The sequence below is a fragment of the Acanthochromis polyacanthus genome, chromosome 18, assembly GCF_021347895.1.
Source record: "Acanthochromis polyacanthus isolate Apoly-LR-REF ecotype Palm Island chromosome 18, KAUST_Apoly_ChrSc, whole genome shotgun sequence".
In the NCBI taxonomy this organism is placed as follows: Eukaryota; Metazoa; Chordata; class Actinopteri; family Pomacentridae; genus Acanthochromis; species Acanthochromis polyacanthus.
Genome location: NC_067130.1, coordinates 2,661,959 through 2,680,903, shown reverse-complemented (window position 1 = coordinate 2,680,903; position 18,945 = coordinate 2,661,959). Strand labels below are relative to the sequence as shown.

General features: G+C 38.7%; 2 protein-coding genes across 2 annotated transcripts in view; both read right to left on the bottom strand.

Annotated features, from left to right (window-relative positions):
- Positions 1-18,945, bottom strand: part of LOC127530767 (cytochrome c oxidase subunit 3-like) — a 199,887-nt gene that overhangs the window by 48,112 nt on the left and 132,830 nt on the right. The gene's annotated exons all lie outside the window — the stretch shown is intronic.
- The window catches only part of LOC110957172 (putative cytochrome P450 120), a 37,214-nt gene that overhangs the window by 16,123 nt on the left and 2,146 nt on the right, over positions 1-18,945 (bottom strand). The window contains exons 2-9 of the mRNA XM_022203059.2: positions 18,840-18,917; positions 17,373-17,457; positions 16,528-16,563; positions 14,427-14,566; positions 14,014-14,137; positions 13,571-13,715; positions 11,048-11,158; positions 7,008-7,135 (exon numbers count right to left, since the gene is read on the bottom strand). Of these exons, the coding sequence (XP_022058751.1) occupies positions 7,008-7,135; positions 11,048-11,158; positions 13,571-13,715; positions 14,014-14,137; positions 14,427-14,566; positions 16,528-16,563; positions 17,373-17,457; positions 18,840-18,917 (847 nt within the window). The remainder of the gene's footprint in view (positions 1-7,007; positions 7,136-11,047; positions 11,159-13,570; positions 13,716-14,013; positions 14,138-14,426; positions 14,567-16,527; positions 16,564-17,372; positions 17,458-18,839; positions 18,918-18,945) is intronic.

The window sequence follows — 18,945 nt, the reverse complement described above, 5'->3', positions numbered from 1 at the left end:
GGCTGATTACCTTCCTTGCTGACACTCATTTTTAGCAAAATATTATTTATTTTTACAATTACAATTTCCCTGGAAATCATGCTGACTTCTGTGTTTTCTAAGAACTGGTAACAGGGTTGATTTATGCAACCATTAAAAAAAAGCTCAACAAATTTCCACTTGAGCTGAAAACAAATGTGTGTCAGTGTTTTTGCAGACAAGAAGGAAACTCCCTGTTCTCAGTTTTATCTCAAACTAGTCACACAATCCGCTGCAGAAGCAAAGATGTCTATCTGCGCTCGGTAGCATTTCCGATTCATTTATCCGGGGCTGGAGTCTGTGTGGGCGTTCGGCTGATAGGATGTTAACTTGCCAGCGACATGATTTGCTTCCATCTGGAAAAGCGTACACACAAAAACACACACACAGCGCGACAATATGCACCGGGACAAACACAGCAGACAATATACACCCGGCTACGGCAGGAAAAAGCAGATGAAAGTGTGGCGATTGTAGGTGGGCTTGTTATGTAACAGGACTGCAGTCATTAAACGAAACAGCCAGGTGGCAAGAAAAGGAGCCAGGCAACTATCAAGGCAGACAGGAAGGAAGGAAGACCGACAGATGGAGAGGCAGGTAGGAGGAAGGAGGAACAGATCGGGCGATAGAGGGGTCGGAGAACATACAGCAAACACAGACAGGAAGATGCGCACTGAGAGACAGATTTATTCATCCGGAAGGAGACGAACGAGTTTCAGCTGCGTGTTAGGATTAGAATCAAGCAGGTAAAAACATCCTACAGTCACTTCTCAAGCCCCAAAAACATACCTTAAACTGTGGATTTTATGTGCTGTGTGGTATTTACAGAAGCAGAAACATGTAAGTTAATCCATAGAAGCTTAGAACAAAGCTTCGCTGCTGGATCCGGATCTAAGAACCAGACTAATTCCTGGGTAGGTTTTCTGTGGGTCAGACCAGGAAGAATACCAATGAAATCCCAGTATATGAGAGAAAACCTCCTTAACCCTGTCAGACCCAAATATAGAAAAGAAAGCAAGAAAATAAACAAAATTAAAGAAAAAATACATATCTTTATATATATATTTTACTTTTTTCTTTATTTTTAATATACATTTTTCTCTTTTTTCTTTAATATTTTTTTTGCTTCTTTTTGAATCTTGATTCTATTCTGAATAAAGTGATTCTATTCCACACACACACACATATATATATATATATATATATATATATATACACACTTAAACATACACTCAACAAAAATATAAACAACACTTTTGTTTTTGCTCCCAACTTGACCTGATTATTTTTATTGTAGTGACGATGTATCATTTTGTAGGTGTATTGTCCAGTACAGATTATTAGTTCTTGCACTTCGAGGCACTATATATACGGCGGGGGATGTTTTAAGCAAAGCGTGTTTACTATGAGATGAACTCAAAGATCTAAAACTTTTTCCACATACACAATATCACCATTTCTCTCCAATATTGTTCACAAATCTGTCTAAATGTGTGACAGTGAGCACTTCTCCTTTGCTGAGATAATCCATCCCACCTCACAGGTGTGCCATATCAGGATGATGATTAGACACCATGATTAGTTCTCACTCAGTTCTTGCATGACCAGCATACTCACCGGACATGTCACCCATTGAGCATGTTTGGGATGCTCTGGATCGGCGTGTACCAGTTCCCAGCAATATCCAGCAACTTCACACAGCTATTGAAGAGGAGAGGACCCCCCACCCACACACGCACACACACACACACAAATAAAACTGCACCTTTCAGAGTGTCCTTTTATTGTGGGCAGTCTAAGGCACACCTGTGCACTAATCATGGTGTCTAATCAGCATCTTGATATGACACACCTGTGAGGTGGGATGGATTATCTCAGCAAAGGAGAAGTGCTCACTATCACAGATTTAGACAGATTTGTGAACAATGTTTGAGAGAAATGGTGATATTGTGTATGTGGAAAAAGTTTTAGATCTTTGAGTTCATCTCATAAAAAATGGGAGCAAAAACAAAAGTGTTGCGTTTATATTTTTGTTGAGTGTATATAAACTCAAATATAGAAAGAAATTAGCAAAACACAAAATGAAAAAATATAAATAACACCCAAATATAGCAGACTGAGCCAAAAAAAAATACATTTTTTAAAAAGTAAAACTTGTATTTCTGCATCAGTGGGTTTTAAAGGGTTAAACAGTGTTTATTTTTGACTGTTTGGTCAATATTTGTGCAAAACTTCTGTCACTGAAATAGGAAATGTTCTTTTAAGATGCATTTGACATTGAATTTTTTTTTGCACAAAGTTATTTTTTTTAATGTTGAATCCAATCTTTTAAACTTCCCCTCCTGGTTATTGTCTTTGACTGCAGCGTCTGGCCTCATGCTCCTGAAAAAACATGTAATTTAGTGCAAAGTGTGGCTAATTTTTGAGCGTTTTTGGCAGGAATTTTAGACTAACTGCATGGCAAAGACAAAAGCATCATCATCTCTGGCTGTAAGATCAGTTCTTGAAAATAACAGAATCCTTAAACCTTCATTCAAGAACCTTTATAAGGGTTGAACTTTTCCGCACCCACACATCACATTTTTTATGTAATTCTAACGAATGCGCTTACATCATACTATCTGAAGGAAAATCTCCTCTGACTCATTCCTTAACTCATCATGCATGATGCACACACACACACAAACACACACACAGGAAAGGGGGAATCCCCATTGGTAAAAACAGGTGTGCGGTGGCCAGTTACCATGGCAGCAGCTGCCTGTCTGTTCATTCATAGATTCCTTTTCTCAGCTGAGTCTCTGCTGCCTTTACACACACTTTGGTGCGTTAAAAACGGCCTTATTTGCTAATTTAATATCCTGTTTTGCATAAGAAAACTGTGAAAGATCCACGGTTGAACAGATATTTGAGATATTTCTTAAAACATCGGAACAAAGTCGGACCTCTAGATCGCGCTGTAGATGCTCTCTCTCGACAAAAAATTGAAATCACAACAAGACAAACCCTCACATTCTGACAAAACACACTGAAGTGCCGAGAGTCTGACTCCAAAAATGAATAATTTCTCCGGCTTGAAAAATGACTTTGTCACCAAGCGGTACGCAGTAATCGGATATTCCTCATAATCATCAATCACTGTTTGCGGAAAGTCTGCTCATGCGTCAGTCAGTGCGCTTCTTTTATCTTCACTTATTAAAACTGTCGCATCCAATAAGAGAGATTTAATTCTAGAGAAATCACCCACTTTTTGTTTTGAAACGCACCAAAAAAAACAAAACAGAAAAGGATCGTCTGTGACTCATTTTTCTGTGTCCCATCCCACTCCAGAGGGGGAGAGAAAAACAGCCTGAACACACACACACACACACACACACACACACACACACACACACACACACACACACACACACACACACACACACACACACACGGAGGGAATCCCTATTGGTAAAGACGGTGACAGGTGACCGGTTGCCATGGCAGCGGCTGCCGACATACATTCACAGCTTGAGCTCCCCCTCCGCCTGCCTGTCTGAATGAGCATGAATGAGGAGAAACAGGTGAATGGAGGAGGTGAATGGAGAGGAGACGGTCGACTGGGAGGGTGAAGGAGGAAGACCAGGCTGCGGTTTAACAGAGCAAGCAGCACACGGAGCGCCTTTGTTTGTCCGTGCTCATAGGATGCATCGTTTTTCTCCCCCATCCTTCATGTTTACGTCCATCTTTCTGAGCTGAATATGGAAAAGCGATGCGGTCAGTTCCGTGCACTCAGGCGCTGTTCGTCCGCCTGCATCGGTTGCTATAGTAAAGATGTGGGCGTATGTATGTGTCAGCATGAATATATCATAAAGAACGCCGCGGTACAGACGGCTGGTTTAATCACATCATTCATGGATTACAAGCAAAAGCAGAAGTTATGTTTAAACGAGTGTTCGTTAGTAAAACGTGAATTTCTTGAATCTTAAATTTTCCTCAGGATTAATAAAGTGTCCGTCTATCCGTCTATCATCCATTAATCCCTCCAAGTTTCAGCAGAGAACAGATTCATTAGATTGCACCAACTCTTCCTAAATATTTTATCACTAAATTTCTTGTCTTTCAGTCGCTTTAGAAAGCTTCATCCACACTACTGTGATTTATCCTTCAGCTGTTCACGGTTTCCACTTGTGTAACTTCCTGTCCTGTTAAATATTATCTACGTTTTGGTACAATTTAGTTTTATTTAAGACAATTACTTGTGTCCTTATGAAGTGCATTTTTATGTTACATAAAAAATAAACCTGGATTCAACGTATTTCCAAGTTACTAACGTCCTTACATTTTGCTCACCTGTGTTTTAGCTACAGGTAAGTCACTAATCTCTTTTCGGGTTTCTCCGAGTAGTGCAGCATTTTTTGTTTTTGTTTTACAGAATCTGATTGGTGCAAATGCTTAAATTTTGCAACCTTTTAAATGAGATGTACAGAATTAAATGACTCTGATGAAATATTATAATTCTAAGCCTAGATTTGGATAATTTTTCAGAGGAAACTGGACGTTACGGATGAGTTGTCATGGTTACAGTGACGTTGTGCCGTTATCTCACAATAAGACAGAAATCTTTAACAAATCCGCGGATCCAGACTATAAGCTGCATCACTGCCAAAATCTATTCACTTGGTCCTTGTATAATTTCGGACCTTCACTGAAAATTTCTTTAAAATCTGTTAGTCTGTTTTCGAGTAATGCTGCTAACAGACAGACAGATGGACGGACGACGTCAATCGTCATAGAATTCCGCTGCGTTCCTTGGCAGAGTAATAATCTGTCTCTTATTTCTTTTCATGTTCTCTGGTTATCTTGTCCTCAGCCTTCTTTCCTTCCATTTGTAAAGTCATCCAGCTCTACGCCCCATAATGCACATGGAAGTAAACGCTGCACTTTCCTGCTTCTTTTATTTCGGGTTTTTATGGAAATGGATTTTCGTGACGCATTTCCTCGACACCTAATGTGCTGAAAGCTTCCTCCTCCTAATGGCCAGGGTGTCGGTGTGTGTCGGTGTGTGTCGGTGTGTGTCGGTGTGTGATACCACAGCTAGCCTCAGCGGACTGGCAGGTAAGAAGTGTGAACAGAGATGCATGTTTCTTGTTCGCTGGCAGAAGACAACCTTCACGGATCAGCCGCTGGTCATGGAAATGTCAAGGGGTCAGTTTACGGAGGCGGCAAAACGAGAACATCCCTTTAAATTAACAGAATTAAAGGACTTACTGGAAAATACAATCTTCAGAAATCTTCATGGAGCTAATTTGTCTGTTTCTACTTGAAGGAAAATGGCAAAAGTTTTCTTGTTTTAAGAAAAAGTTTGACCGCTTTCTCGTCATTTGCTTCTTGAGTTTCATTCCGGTGTATTTTCTGCTTCTGTGGGCACAAAAAGTGTTCTGTGATTGCTGATTACCTGTTTAAAATGGCAGCTCCAGACAAAAGAAACTGCTTTTTCTAAAGAAGTGACAGAAAAGCCTGAAGTTACCGCTGATGAGTCGAGTTTTCTGCAAAGTCTCTGAGTTGTTGTGACTCGATGAACGAACAGAGAGTCTCCGGGCTGCTGCAACATCAGCGACGCCGCGACAGTTTCCTCAGTTCTGAACTGTTTGGCCGATCTCTCAAAGGTCAGCAAGCACAAATACTGGGGCAAAAACCAAGTCTGTGTTCGTCTGGGAAACTTTCATCTCATCATTCCAATAAAGTCTCGATCAGTCAAAGGTTTTGACACCAACGATTTTGAGATTCTGCTTGGCAAACGTCACCACCATGCCGTTAGATGCACTGCTTCCAAAAATGACTAAAAACAACAAAAACACGTCCAAATGACTCGGAAAACAAACGTGTTCTCTAAATGTTGTTAAAATGTGTCAAGAAAGACCTGAAATATGTGCAAAATGACTAGAAATGACACAAATTTGTACAGAATTTGCTAAAAAAAATCTGTTCAAAATCCATCCAAAATGAGTTAATCGTCAAAGATGGTTCAGAAGAGTTCAAAAAATTACTTAAAATGGGTCCAAAATGACTTTAAAATGTCTTCAAACTATAAAAAAAAACTTTAAAAAAGTAGGAATATTTCACAGTGACAGTTTTATAAACATTTGTGGTCCTCAGTGGTGGATTTGTAGCAGAATCACAATCATGTGATCACGTAGTGTTCACTGGTTGTCATGGTTACAGTGACGCCGTGCCGTTATCTGGCGATGATGCAGAAATATTAAACCAATCCATGGATCCATACTATAAGCTGCATCTCTGCCAAAATCTAATCACTTGGTCCTTGTGTCATTTCTGACCTTCCCTGAAAATTTCATTAAAAGCTTAGTCTGTTTTTGAGTAATGTTGATAACAGACAGACATACAGACAGACAGACAGACAGACAGACAGACAGACAGAGAGACAGACAGACAGACAGACAGAGAGACAGACAGAGAGACAGACAGACAGACAGACAGACAGAGAGACAGACAGACAGACAGACAGACAGACAGACAGAGAGACAGACAGACAGACAGACAGACAGAGAGACATACAGACAGAGAGACAGACAGACAGACAGAGAGACAGACAGACAGACAGACAGAGAGACAGACAGACAGACAGACAGACAGAGAGACAGACAGACAGACAGAGAGACAGACAGACAGACAGACAGACAGAGAGACATACAGACAGAGAGACAGACAGACAGACAGACAGACAGACAGACAGACAGACAGACAGAGAGACATACAGACAGAGAGACAGACAGACAGACAGACAGACAGACAGACGTTGATCGTCACATAACTCTGCTACATTCCTTAGCGGAGTAAAAAACAGCCGTTCATGTTCACAGCATCCGTGTGGGGGGGGGGGGACACCCGACTTTTTCAGTCTTTTCATGCTTTGCTTCCTGTTTTTGTTGCTCTTCAGTCCGTTCCCGTAAAGACGTCTAATAAACAGAAACATCTGAGCTCCTCACCTTCCGCTCCATCTCTCCGGCTGGAAGCTGTCCGGCTGCTCAAACACCTCCGGGTCTCGATGGACGGCGTGGCTGATGTAGACCACACCATAATCCTTAGGGACGAGAAACCCAGCGAGGGTGGAGTCCTGCACAAACACAAATACGTCACATCACATCCAATGACTTCAGTTCTTCTTGTTCTACTGAATATTTCTGGCTGAAGGACAGGAAAGTGTGGGCTGAGTGTAATCTTTGTGTTGATATTCATCAGTTTAATCAGTAACTCCTTTTTTTCATTGCTTTTCAAAATGTTTCATAGCAGGGGTGTCCAACATGAGGCCCGTGGTCCAAAAGCGGTCCTCCAGAGGGTCCAATCCGGCCCTCAAAGTGTAAAAATTACAGAGAAGACATTAACTGCAGATTGTAAATTAGTAAAACTAGAAATTTAGAATCATTTCTAGACCATGACAAGTTGTTTTGATCATGAAGTAAAATACTAGACTGCTCATTTGTCATTTCGCATCTCATTTTTGTCATATTTTGTCTTGTTTTTGTTGTTTTTTTGTCTTGTTGGTCGTTTGTCTCATGTTGTTGTCGTTTCTCGTTTTTGTCATTTTGTGTTTCCTTTTTGTCTCGCTTGTTTTTTGTCTATTTTTTGTCATGTTCTTACATTTTTGTCACGTTTTGACTCGTTTGTGTCCATTTTTTGTCGCTTTGTAACTTTTTTGTCTAATTTTTGTCTTTTTTGTTTTGTTTTGTGCCGTTTGTCTCATTTCTGCCATTTTGTGCCTCATTTTTGGAAATGTTTGTCTTGTTGTTGTTGTTTTTTGTCTTTTTTTGTCAGACTTTTGTTGTTTGTCTCATATTTTTGCGTTTTTTTTCTCTCTTTAGCCTTGCTTGTGTTTTTTGTCTTATTTTTGTGTTTGGCTTCATTCGTTTTGTGTGTCGTTTACATCATTTTGTGTGTTTTTGTGTCATTTGTATTGGTGGTCTATTTGTTGTCATTTTATTTCTCGCTTTTGCCAATTTTTGTGTAATTTGTGTCTATTTTTGCTCACTTTTTTGATACTTTTTGCCTAATTTCTGTCTCTTTTTTGTTTTATTTAGTGTCATTTGTCTCATTTTTGCCATTTTGTGGCTCATTTTTGTAATTTATGGACTTGTTTTTGTTGTATTTTGTCTGACTTTTGTCATTTTAATCCTACATCATTCAGTTCCAGGTGACTAAATGTTGTGTTCCTTTGTAGACACTCTGTGATCTGGAAGTTGTAATGTGGAAATGATGAACTGAGGATGAATGTTGATGAAACTGGATTTTTCTCAAGAAATGTCAGGTTGTTCATGATGTTTTGTAAAAAGATAATTCCTTAAATATGAACATTTTCAGAATGAACTTTTTTGCACTAAAAGGAAACATTAGAAGTTGTGGTTATTTATAGGTTATTATGTTCTGATTTTACTGGTCACTGGAGATCAAACTGGGCTGAATGTGGAACTAGAATGAGTTTGACAGCCCTGATTTAAAGACTACCATGTTCTTCAGGGCCTTAAAGCGTCCATTTAGCGACCACTGAGGATGCAAATCTTACGAAATATTGCAAAATAATGAGGTCAAAACTGAAATCTGTGTTGAAACTAGCGCTGAGAGTTTCATAAGGGTTGATCCAGACAAGAGTCACCAACGCCATTCATTTCCCGGATGAACGATATGTTGAGCAACACCTGAGTATTCAGAAAAACTGCTCATGAGGAGGTTCAGGGATTAAAAGCTGGTTCATAAATTGTTGCACTGTGAAGACAGAAGAGACTCTGAAATAACAGGAACATGCTGATAAAAACCCTCTGAAGCAAAATGAAAAACCCTCCATGTTCAACAAAATTTCCTGAAACATGTTTTTCCACCACTGAAAGAGCCTCCTTGGGGCAAAAAAAAAAGAGACCGCTATTCTGATTGTTGCCCTTTTAATTCACCTTTTCACTGCATCCATTAGTAGCTGCACTAATGGACCGCCAGAGAACATGATCACTGCTTCTTTTCCCTCCACTCTCTCCTGTCATTTTTCTCCGAGCCTCTCACCGGCGGAGTGGAAAATCTTTTTACAAATCTCTTCCTTTGTCTCGCTGAGAGATGCCCTCGCTGACTTCATCCCGTCTCTCTCCCTTCTTCCTCACTTTCGCTCTAAAGCTGCTGCATATCTTAGTTCCACCTGATGGAGATTCCACTTTTTCCACCTGGTTGTGAATACTAATCTGACTCTCTCGAACACGTAAACATCTCATCAGCTTCTGTTGCTTTTCTACTGATTAGTAGAGGTAATATGTCACCGATTAACAGTGAGCTACCTCTAAACCAGGGGTGTCAAACTTGCAGCCCATGGGCCAAAAGTGGTCCTCCAGAGGGTCCAATCAGGCCCTCAAAGTGTAAGACATTAACTACAGATTGTAAATTAGTAAAGCTATAAATATAAAATCCTTTCTAGACCATCCTCATGTGTTTCATAAAAGTGAGAAAACTTTCCACCAGCAGCAGAGATGACCTCCACTCGCTTCCTTCCTTCCTTCCGGAGGGTTGGATGGGAAACGGGAGCTGATCGATCCCAACCGCAGGGATCAATGCCTCTGATTGGGCTGTTGCATAAGCCCCGTTTGATGAGGTCACAGTGATCAAAGATGGCAGTGAGGCGGAGGAGGCGGAGTCAAGAGCGAGCAGAAGGACCAATCCGGAGACGGGACTCTGAGCGAACGTGGGATTCTATTGGCCGACGGTGCTGATGTCAGGTCAGAATGGAATCGTTTAAATGAACGAAAATCTATATTGTAGCATAAGCAGCGGGTCGACTGGATGTGAGATGCTTACGTATGAAGTACAGAGAGGAAATTCCACCAGCGAGCCTAAATATATCACTGAATATATTACAAACAGCCCTGCAGATGATTGACTTTAATAAAGCTCACGTCAACAGGACATGTTGGCCAGAGAAAATAAACATTTGCTGCTTAAATGTTCAAAATTTACGAGTCGACAACTTAGCAGGACTCCTTTCTGAGCCGCAAAATTCCTCTTCAATGCTGTGAAATGACGATCAGCGCCTCCGATAGTTTGGTTTTTATCACAGGGATAATATAATCTAGTTTATTAGGTGTTCCTGCTGCTCTCTGTAACTCTCAGTGAAAACAGAACAGAGGATCTGACCGTTTCATTTGGAGGAATCTGTCGCCATCTAGAGGGCAGGAGAGCAACACAAAGAAACTATTACGGTCCCTACAATCTTTACATGTCCTTTAAAATGCACAAAAAACAAAAAGCATTTTGTAATTTCCATGTTTGGAAACGTGGTCTGGATGGAAACAGTTCAACCTTTAGTTAAGATTCTTAAAATATCCCATTTAACAACCTTGTTAAAGTCTGAATTGTTGGTTAACAGATGTCAGTGGGCTGAAGGTCAGTATATAAGGCCAACAACACGGTGCTAACGTTTTTTATTTTATTTATTTTTTTCGCTTCATTTCGTTGTAATAATGATAATAAAAAAATGAGATAAAAAGTTGCTAAACTTACAGTTTATCCTTTGCATCAGCAGCTCCAAAGCTTTGGAAGTTTTGCCCGTATGTTTCGATACAATGTTCTTCCTGCAGTGATATTCTCAAGAAAAACCTCCAGACCTGCATGGTTTTAATGGCTTTTGGCTTCTCCAAATGGTTCTAATATTCCAGATTTATTCGTATTTTAGAAATTGATCTTCCTTCGCCTGATTCAGTTTTTTGGATGATTATATTTAGTTTGACTCGTTAGTTTTTTTCTTGGTGTTTGAACACATTTTTGCTGCCTATCCAGTAAGAACTCAGTTTGTAAAAGTGTTCTACAAATAACTTTATTAGTCTGATCTAAGAGGCTTTTTCTTTTTGCAGAATAAACAGGTTTTTGGAATCTTGGTCGCACAAAAATTTAACATGATAGAAAAGATTTCACAACTTGAATCAGAACTTCCCTTCACAGACGTCACCGATGTTCTAAAGATGTTCGACAAGCAGCAGGAGACTTTGGAACATCAAACTACCTGATCAGCTAATCTGCGTCCTCCAATGAAAGGCGGCCAAAGCCTCTGAACCTCCAGCAGAACTCTGTGCAGGAAGTCTGGGTCTTCTTTTGCTCGCCGACGGGTCTCCTCCTGGAGACAGAATTTAATTCAAAATGATAAAAGTTAGGCAAGACAAGTTGTGGAGAAAGTCTATAGTTATAGCAGAGGCTTCAAAAATAAGAAATAAAACTGATAATAGCCTTAATTTTACATGTAAAGTTACATTATCATCATCATCATCCATGGTATGAGGATAGTATGCAGCGTTATCCATAGATTTTAAAAAAGCTGCCAAAATGGTGCAACTTATCAGAACCATCCATTTGTTATCTTTAACCGCTTAATCTTCATCAGGGTCACAGCTGACTTAGAGTCAATCACAGGGATACACATAGAAACAATCACACTCACATTCACACCTACAGACAGTTTAGAATCACCAATTAACCTCAGCATGTTTCTGGACTGTGGGAGGAAACCAGAGAACCAGGAGAAAACCCACAGATGCACAGGGAGAACATGCAGAAAGATCCAGGGAAAGCTGGGACGTGAACCGAAGATCTTATAGCTGCAAGGCCACAGTGCTAACAACTGTTAGCACTGTGGCTAACAGTGCTAACAGTTAGCACTGTGCACAGCCCACAATGAATCATGGTCAATGTAATTATTTTTTGTTTGTTTGTTTGTTTTGTGGCATAGGACACCGCAGGGTGTCGCCCGGGTTGGTCCGCCATGTGTGGTGCTGTAAAATTAATCGGGTTTGATGAGCTTCAGAGACAAAATGATGAAGTAAGCGGGGACACCCACTTCTCTTAATGAAATAATTGTTGAAAACTACACTGTTGCGTCCATCCTGGTATGTAACTCGAGTAACAGTTTGTTTGTTTGTTTGTTTGTACAAAGTGATGTCAAATAACTAAAATTCATTAACAAAAAGTAGAATAATTCATTGCTTAAGTATATAAACTCTTTAAAGTGACTTAAACTCAACAAAGGTGCAGCCAGGTGGTTCTGGAAGACACACAAATAGTGAAATGGACACCAGATGAATGCAGTGAGTGTGTCTCGAATGGTTGGAGTGTTTCTGTGAATCAGTACTCATGATATGAAGGCAAATCCGGCGAATCCGGCGTACGTTCAAGGAAATATGGAAGGTTTCAGTGGTTGAGACGGGAAAGACAACTGCTGTCGAGGATCTTTAACAGTCATTTCTTTATGGGAAAGTGGCAAAGAGAAAGCCTCTGTCTATAAAACTACAGTGTACCAGAAAGCATGTGGGAGATTCTGAAGTCATTTAGAAGAAGATTTTTTTGGTCTAATGAGGAGATGACCCGGAGAAAACCCACACATGCACAGAGAGAACATGGAGGCTCCATGCAGAAAGATCCCAGGAAGGACGGGACACGAACCGGGGATCTTCTAGCTGCAAGGCCACAGTGCTATCATATAATTTATGATTGAATATTTTAACTTTTGTCACAATTTTGCAAAATGTGCACAATATTTAATGGTTAAGGTTTTACTGCATTGTTCAGCCAAACATATAGAAGTAGAGTATGGGGGAATTTAGGGTACTACAACAAAATCAAAGGCTCAAACAGCATGTTGAAGAATGAATGAGCCCATGCTGTCATCACGGGTTACAGAGACTTGTGTCTTTTCATTCTGCATGTTCAAGGCATCCTACTGGATGACTGCATCATTGTGTCAACCATTAAACCACACAGAATCATTGGAATTTTAATTTCCCAACAGTTCTTGAATGACTCATGTGTGACGTGGCGTCATCCAGACAATGAACCAGCTCAGGATATTTCATCATGATGACTTAAAGAAGAAGAAAACCATGACTGACTTTCAGTGATCAGGCTTTTTGGCTGAGCTGCAGGCAGCGTTTCCACAGACCAGACAGGAGACGAGTATTAAGAAATGAATTAGTCAGACAGAGTGGATCAACAGAGGAAATGTGCTGTGGTTCAAAAGCAGGAGAAAGAGGAGCAAGTGGCAGCAAGTAGATTAATGATACACTCAGCATGGTGAAATATCTTTCTAGAATTGATTAACCAAGCAGTGTAAAGATCACGTGGTTTGTAGACGTTGTGAAAATAAAACTGTAAAATATCTACAGTATCCAGAGCCACTGTTTCTTCCTCTACACCTGTGGGTTTTTGGAAAGTGTTGTACATATTTATTCATTGTTTATAAGTTTCTGAAAGCATTTTTTAAAAACTTTCTTGCACTTCACAAAACACATTCCTGGTGTCTCTCTCCTTTTAGATACGGTTGCACTTTTTCAGGACTTTATGCTGCATGACAAAATGAACCCACGAGTGTCGTTCTAAGAATTCAAAAAGCAGAAGTCTAACTCCGTACTGTACTTGACTCTGTTAAACTCAAAGGCCAGCCATCCTTTTCTCTCCTATGCAAACCTCCAGGAACAACTGAATGTTCCACCTCACCTGTGGACATCTCACTGCTTTGCTTTTTCTTTCTCTCGTGTACCTTTTCGTTTCCGCTGAGTGCCAGGGTGAAGGAGGTGAGCAGCGACGCCAGAGCTTTGGGGATGAGAGCGGAGATGAAGAGCAGCAGATGTTGGGCAGCAGCTCTGGAGTCGGGCAGCGGCAGAGAACCGAGGTGGCCGACAAAACTAAAGACAGAGGAGAGATTCACACCGAGATCAGGAAGTTATGTGTGACAGATTACTGATGACGAACAGCAGAAAGAGTGAGAAACCTCCACTAGTCTCTGATTGATGACACAAACAAATGGAGAGAGACTTATGAAGTTGGTAGTTAAAGAAGCCAAAATATTTGTTTTGGTGCAAAAAAGACAAGAAAACCATTAAAGAGGAAGGCTCAGAGGGAAAGTAGATAAGCAGGAGGGAGGTTCCATCTGCCTCTGTGTTGCAAACTGTGAGTCTGTGGTTAACACTTGATGAGTCTCACCCCTGTTTGTCATTCTGCAGTTTGTCTTTGATGATGTCCATCAGTTTGTCTCTGGCGTCCAGAGCCGTAGAAAAGCCCGAGGACCACAGAGGAGCCTTCAGGTTTATGGGAGCAGAGATGAGACCTGCAGGCGCCCAGACAGACACACAAAGACTGAAAACCACAAAGAAATACAGGCTGTTTAAAATGAAAGGAAACAGGAAGCACGAGATTGGGCAATACTGTACTGCACACAACTTACTGAAGTCCACAAGAGAAAGACAGACTTCTGGAGTCATGTTTTATCATACAAGCAAATTTCTGTTAACCAGTTATGAAACTGACATTGCAGAGACAGCAGCCCTGTCGTCCCACAGCGTTACTAGACTGTATTTTATTTTATTTCTTAATTAATGAGTAGTAAATCTTGCTACCATGCCAGTGCGTAGTGCAGAGCTGTGAGATTTCCTCAAAAAGTTCCGGCTGCTCCTCAGCTCGTACGTTCAGAAAAAGGCCCAACACCAGCTCCGTCCCCAGACGCTTAAAGACGGAGTATCCACACTCTGGCTGGCCTCTACACAGAGAAACAGAAATCACACCTTAGTTAGGGTTAAACTTAAACATGGCGACTTTAAAATATACGACTCCTTCTGAATCCTAGAATGAAATGAAAATACATCAAGAAGCCACATAAGGAGAAAGGAACAAACATTATTTATAAAGTTACAATATACATCAGAAAAATAAAACCTATGTGGAGTCATTCATAATTATGACTTACTATCTGATTATGAGATCATAAGTCATAATCATGAGACAATAAGTCGTAATCATGAGATAATAAGTCGTAATTATGAGATCATAAGACATAATCATGAGATAATAAGTCGTAGTCATGAGCTAATAAGTCGTAATCATGAGATAATAAGTCAATCATGAGATCATAAGTCATAGTCATGAGATAATAAGACAATCATGAGATAAGTCGTAATCATGAGATCATAAGTCATAATCATGAGATCATAAGTCATAATCATGAGATAATAAGTCATAATCATGATATCAGACATAATCATGAGATAATAAGTCATAATCATGAGATAATAAGTCATAATCATGAGATAAGTCGTAATCATGAGATAATAAGACATAATCATGAGATAATAAGTCATAATCATGAGATAAGACATAATCATGAGATAATAAGTCATAATCATGAGATGATAAGTCGTAATCATGAGATAATAAGTCGTAATCATGAGATCATAAGTCGTAATCATGAGATCATAAGTCATAATCATGAGATCATAAGTCATAATCATGAGATAAGTCATAATTATGAGATAATAAGTCATAATCATGAGATATGACATATTCATGAGATAATAAGTCATAATCATGAGATAAGTCATAATCATGAGATAATAAGTTGTAGTCATGAGATAAGACATAATCATGAGATAATAAGTCATAATCATGAGATAAGTCATAATTATGAGATAATAAGTCATAATCATGAGATATGACATATTCATGAGATAATAAGACATAATCAAGAGATAAGTCATAATCATGAGATAAGTCGTAATCATGAGATAATAAGTCGTAATCATGAGATAATAAGTCGTAATCATGAGATAAGTTATAATCATGAGATAATAAATCAGAATCATGAGATAATAAGTCATAATCATGAGATAATAAGTCGTAATCATGAGATCATAAGTCATAATCATGAGATCATAAGTCATAATCAAGAGATAAGTCGTAATCATGAGATAAGTCAAAATCATGAGATAATAAGTCGTAATCATGAGATAATAAGTCATAATCATGAGATAATAAGTCGTAGTCATGAGATAATAAGACATAATCATGAGATAATAAGTCGTAATCATGAGATCATAAGTCATAAATAATCATGAGATCATAAGTCATAATCATGAGATAATAAGACATAATCAAGAGATAAGTCGTAATCATGAGATAAGTCAAAATCATGAGATAATAAGTCGTAATCATGAGATAAGTCGTAATCATGAGATAAGTTATAATCATGAGATAATAAATCAGAATCATGAGATAATAAGTCATAATCATGAGATAATAAGTCGTAATCATGAGATAAGTTATAATCATGAGATAATAAATCAGAATCATGAGATAATAAGTCATAATCATGAGATAATAAGACATGATCATGAGATAATAAGTTGTAATCATGAGATAATAAGTCATAATCATGAGATAACGAGACTTTTTTTCCCAAGTGGCAGAAACGGGCTTCCACGGTTTTGCTTTCCTACTTTAAAAAAAACTGTTGCATACTTTCTACCACAATGACATACATCTTTTTAGTCTTCTTTTTATGTCACTGCTTTAGCCAAAGCTTTACTTTTGTTTTACTTTTTCTACCTGTGAAACAATAATTATGCTTCATATGTCTCTCTAAAGATATGTAGAAATATAACTGTAAGAAATGTAAATTAATCTAAGCGTAACTTCTATGTCTGCTGGGAGTTTCTGTTTGGTTACCTGACAGAGAGGTCCTTCAGACAGCGCTCACAGACACTGTAGAGACAAAACACACACAGAAGCACATTAGTCTGCTTTAAAATCCACACTTAGTGTCAATTTGTAGGGAAGTGGGATTCGGTTTTTGCTCTTGAAATCTTTTAAACAGATGGAAACACACCGACTATTGCAACAGTCAAGAAACAAAGGACATTTATGAAGATATTTGTAAAATTTCAGCTTCATATTTCAAACACTTTCTGAAATTTTTAGCAGTTTTCCCAAATGGCAGGAGCCAATCTGACAAGTTTGGATAATATCACCTACAAGTTGTATATTTTTTTACAGAAAATGTGTTACACAAATGTTCACAGAATGAAAACCAGTGAGCAGCGGTGACCCAGTAAAGGTACTCTCTAAAAATAGAACGAGCAGGGATTCAGTTCTTGCTTTTGAACCCTGAATCGGATAGAAACACACCAACTGTTGCAGCAGAGATGTTGCATAACAAATGTCCTCGCAACCATTTTTGGTGCCATCATGGAAACTCAGAAATAATGACTTAATAAACAGCTCCAGCAGAAAAAGACAATAAACTGCTCATAAATATGAATCAGAGGTGGAGGTCAGAGAGACGGTGGATATTGAGCTACTTTGTGTGTTTGAATGTGTGTCAGATTTACGACACATTGAAACAGAACTCGTGCTTGTTTTTCATTTACAGATCCAGGGCCGGTTATGAACTTCAAATATTATTTCAGCACACATAGAACAGACTATGAGGAGACATTTACTAAATATTATTATTAATTTAATCACATCCTCCTCATTTAAAGCTGACAAACTGCTCCAGTGTGTTTCTGTACCTGGTGATATAATCAGATGACGATTCTAAACGTGTTCCTGTAAACAGGCTGGTGAGGGACAGACGGAGGAGGCAAGCTTCTTCACCTGAAACACAACAAACACAAGTTAGTGTCTACAGGAACACACACAGTTATGGTTGCTCATTAAAAACTTCTACAGATCTCACTTTAGCAGCAACAAGAACATATTGAACTCTATATTTATATATATGCTACATTGAATTTGCTCTAAAATGAGCTAAAGTTGCTCTCTATTCGTTAAAGTTGCTCTATATTGGCTAAAGTTGCTCTACATTAGTCAGAGTTGCTCTAAAATGAGTTAAAGTTGCTCTATATTAGTTAAGGTTGCTCTAAATGAGAGTTAAAGTTGCTCTTAAATTAGTTAAAGTTGTTCTATATTAGCTAACATTGCTCTAAATTAGCTAAAGTTGCTCTATGTTAGCTAAAATTGCTCTAAAATGAGTTAAAGTTGCTCTATATTAGGTAACATTGCTCTAAATTAGCTAAAACTGCTCTATGTTAGCTGACATTGCTCTAAAATTAGTTAAAGTTGCTCAATGTAAAGTTGCTCTAACTTAGCTAAAGTTGCTCTATGTTAGCTAAAGTTGCTTTATATTAGCTAAAGTTGCTCTACATTAGTCAAAGTTGCTCTAAATTATTTAACTCTATATTAGTTAAAGTTGCTCTAAAATGAGATAAAGTTGCTCAATATTAGTTAAAGTTGCTCTAAAATGAGATAAAGTTGCTCTACATTAGCTAAAGTTGTCCTATATTAGCGAAAGTTACCCTATGTTATCTAAAGGTGCTCTATATTAGCTGAAGTTGCTGTATATTAAAGTTGTTTTATATTAGCTGAAATTGCTCTATATTAGTTAAAGTTGCTCTTTATTAGTGAAAGTTCCTCTATATTAGTGAAAGCTTCTCTATATTAGTGAAAGTTGTCTCATGATAGTTAAAGTTGCTCTACATTAAAGTTGCTCTATATTAGTTAAAGTTGCTCTATAGTAGTTAAAGTTGCTCTAAAATGAGCTAAACTTGCTCTATATTAGCTAACATTGCTCTAAATTAGCTAAAGTTGCTCTATGTTAGCTAAAATTATTCTAAAATGAGTTAAAATTGGTCTATATTAGCTAAAGTTGCTCTATGTCAGCTGAAGTTGCTCTAAAATGAGTTAAAGTTGCTCTATATTAGTTAAAGTTGGCCTACACTACCGCTCAAAAGTTTGGGGCCATCCAGATAATTCCATGTTTTCCATTAAACTCCCACTTTTATCCATGTGCTAACATAACTGCACAAAGGTTTTCTAATCATCAATGAGCCTTTCAACACCATTAGCTAACACAATGTAGCATTAGAACACAGGAGTGATGGTTGCTGGAAATGTTCCTCTGTACCCCTATGGAGATATTCCATTAAAAATCAGCTGTGTGTGTGCGTGTGCGTGCGCGTGTGCATGCGTGTGTTTACCATTAGTGGTAACAACAGTGTCACCGTACACGTTTGTCATCAGATCAGTCGGATCCTTTAGAAACTGGTTGGACTTCTCTGAAACACAACACACATTACCTCATTA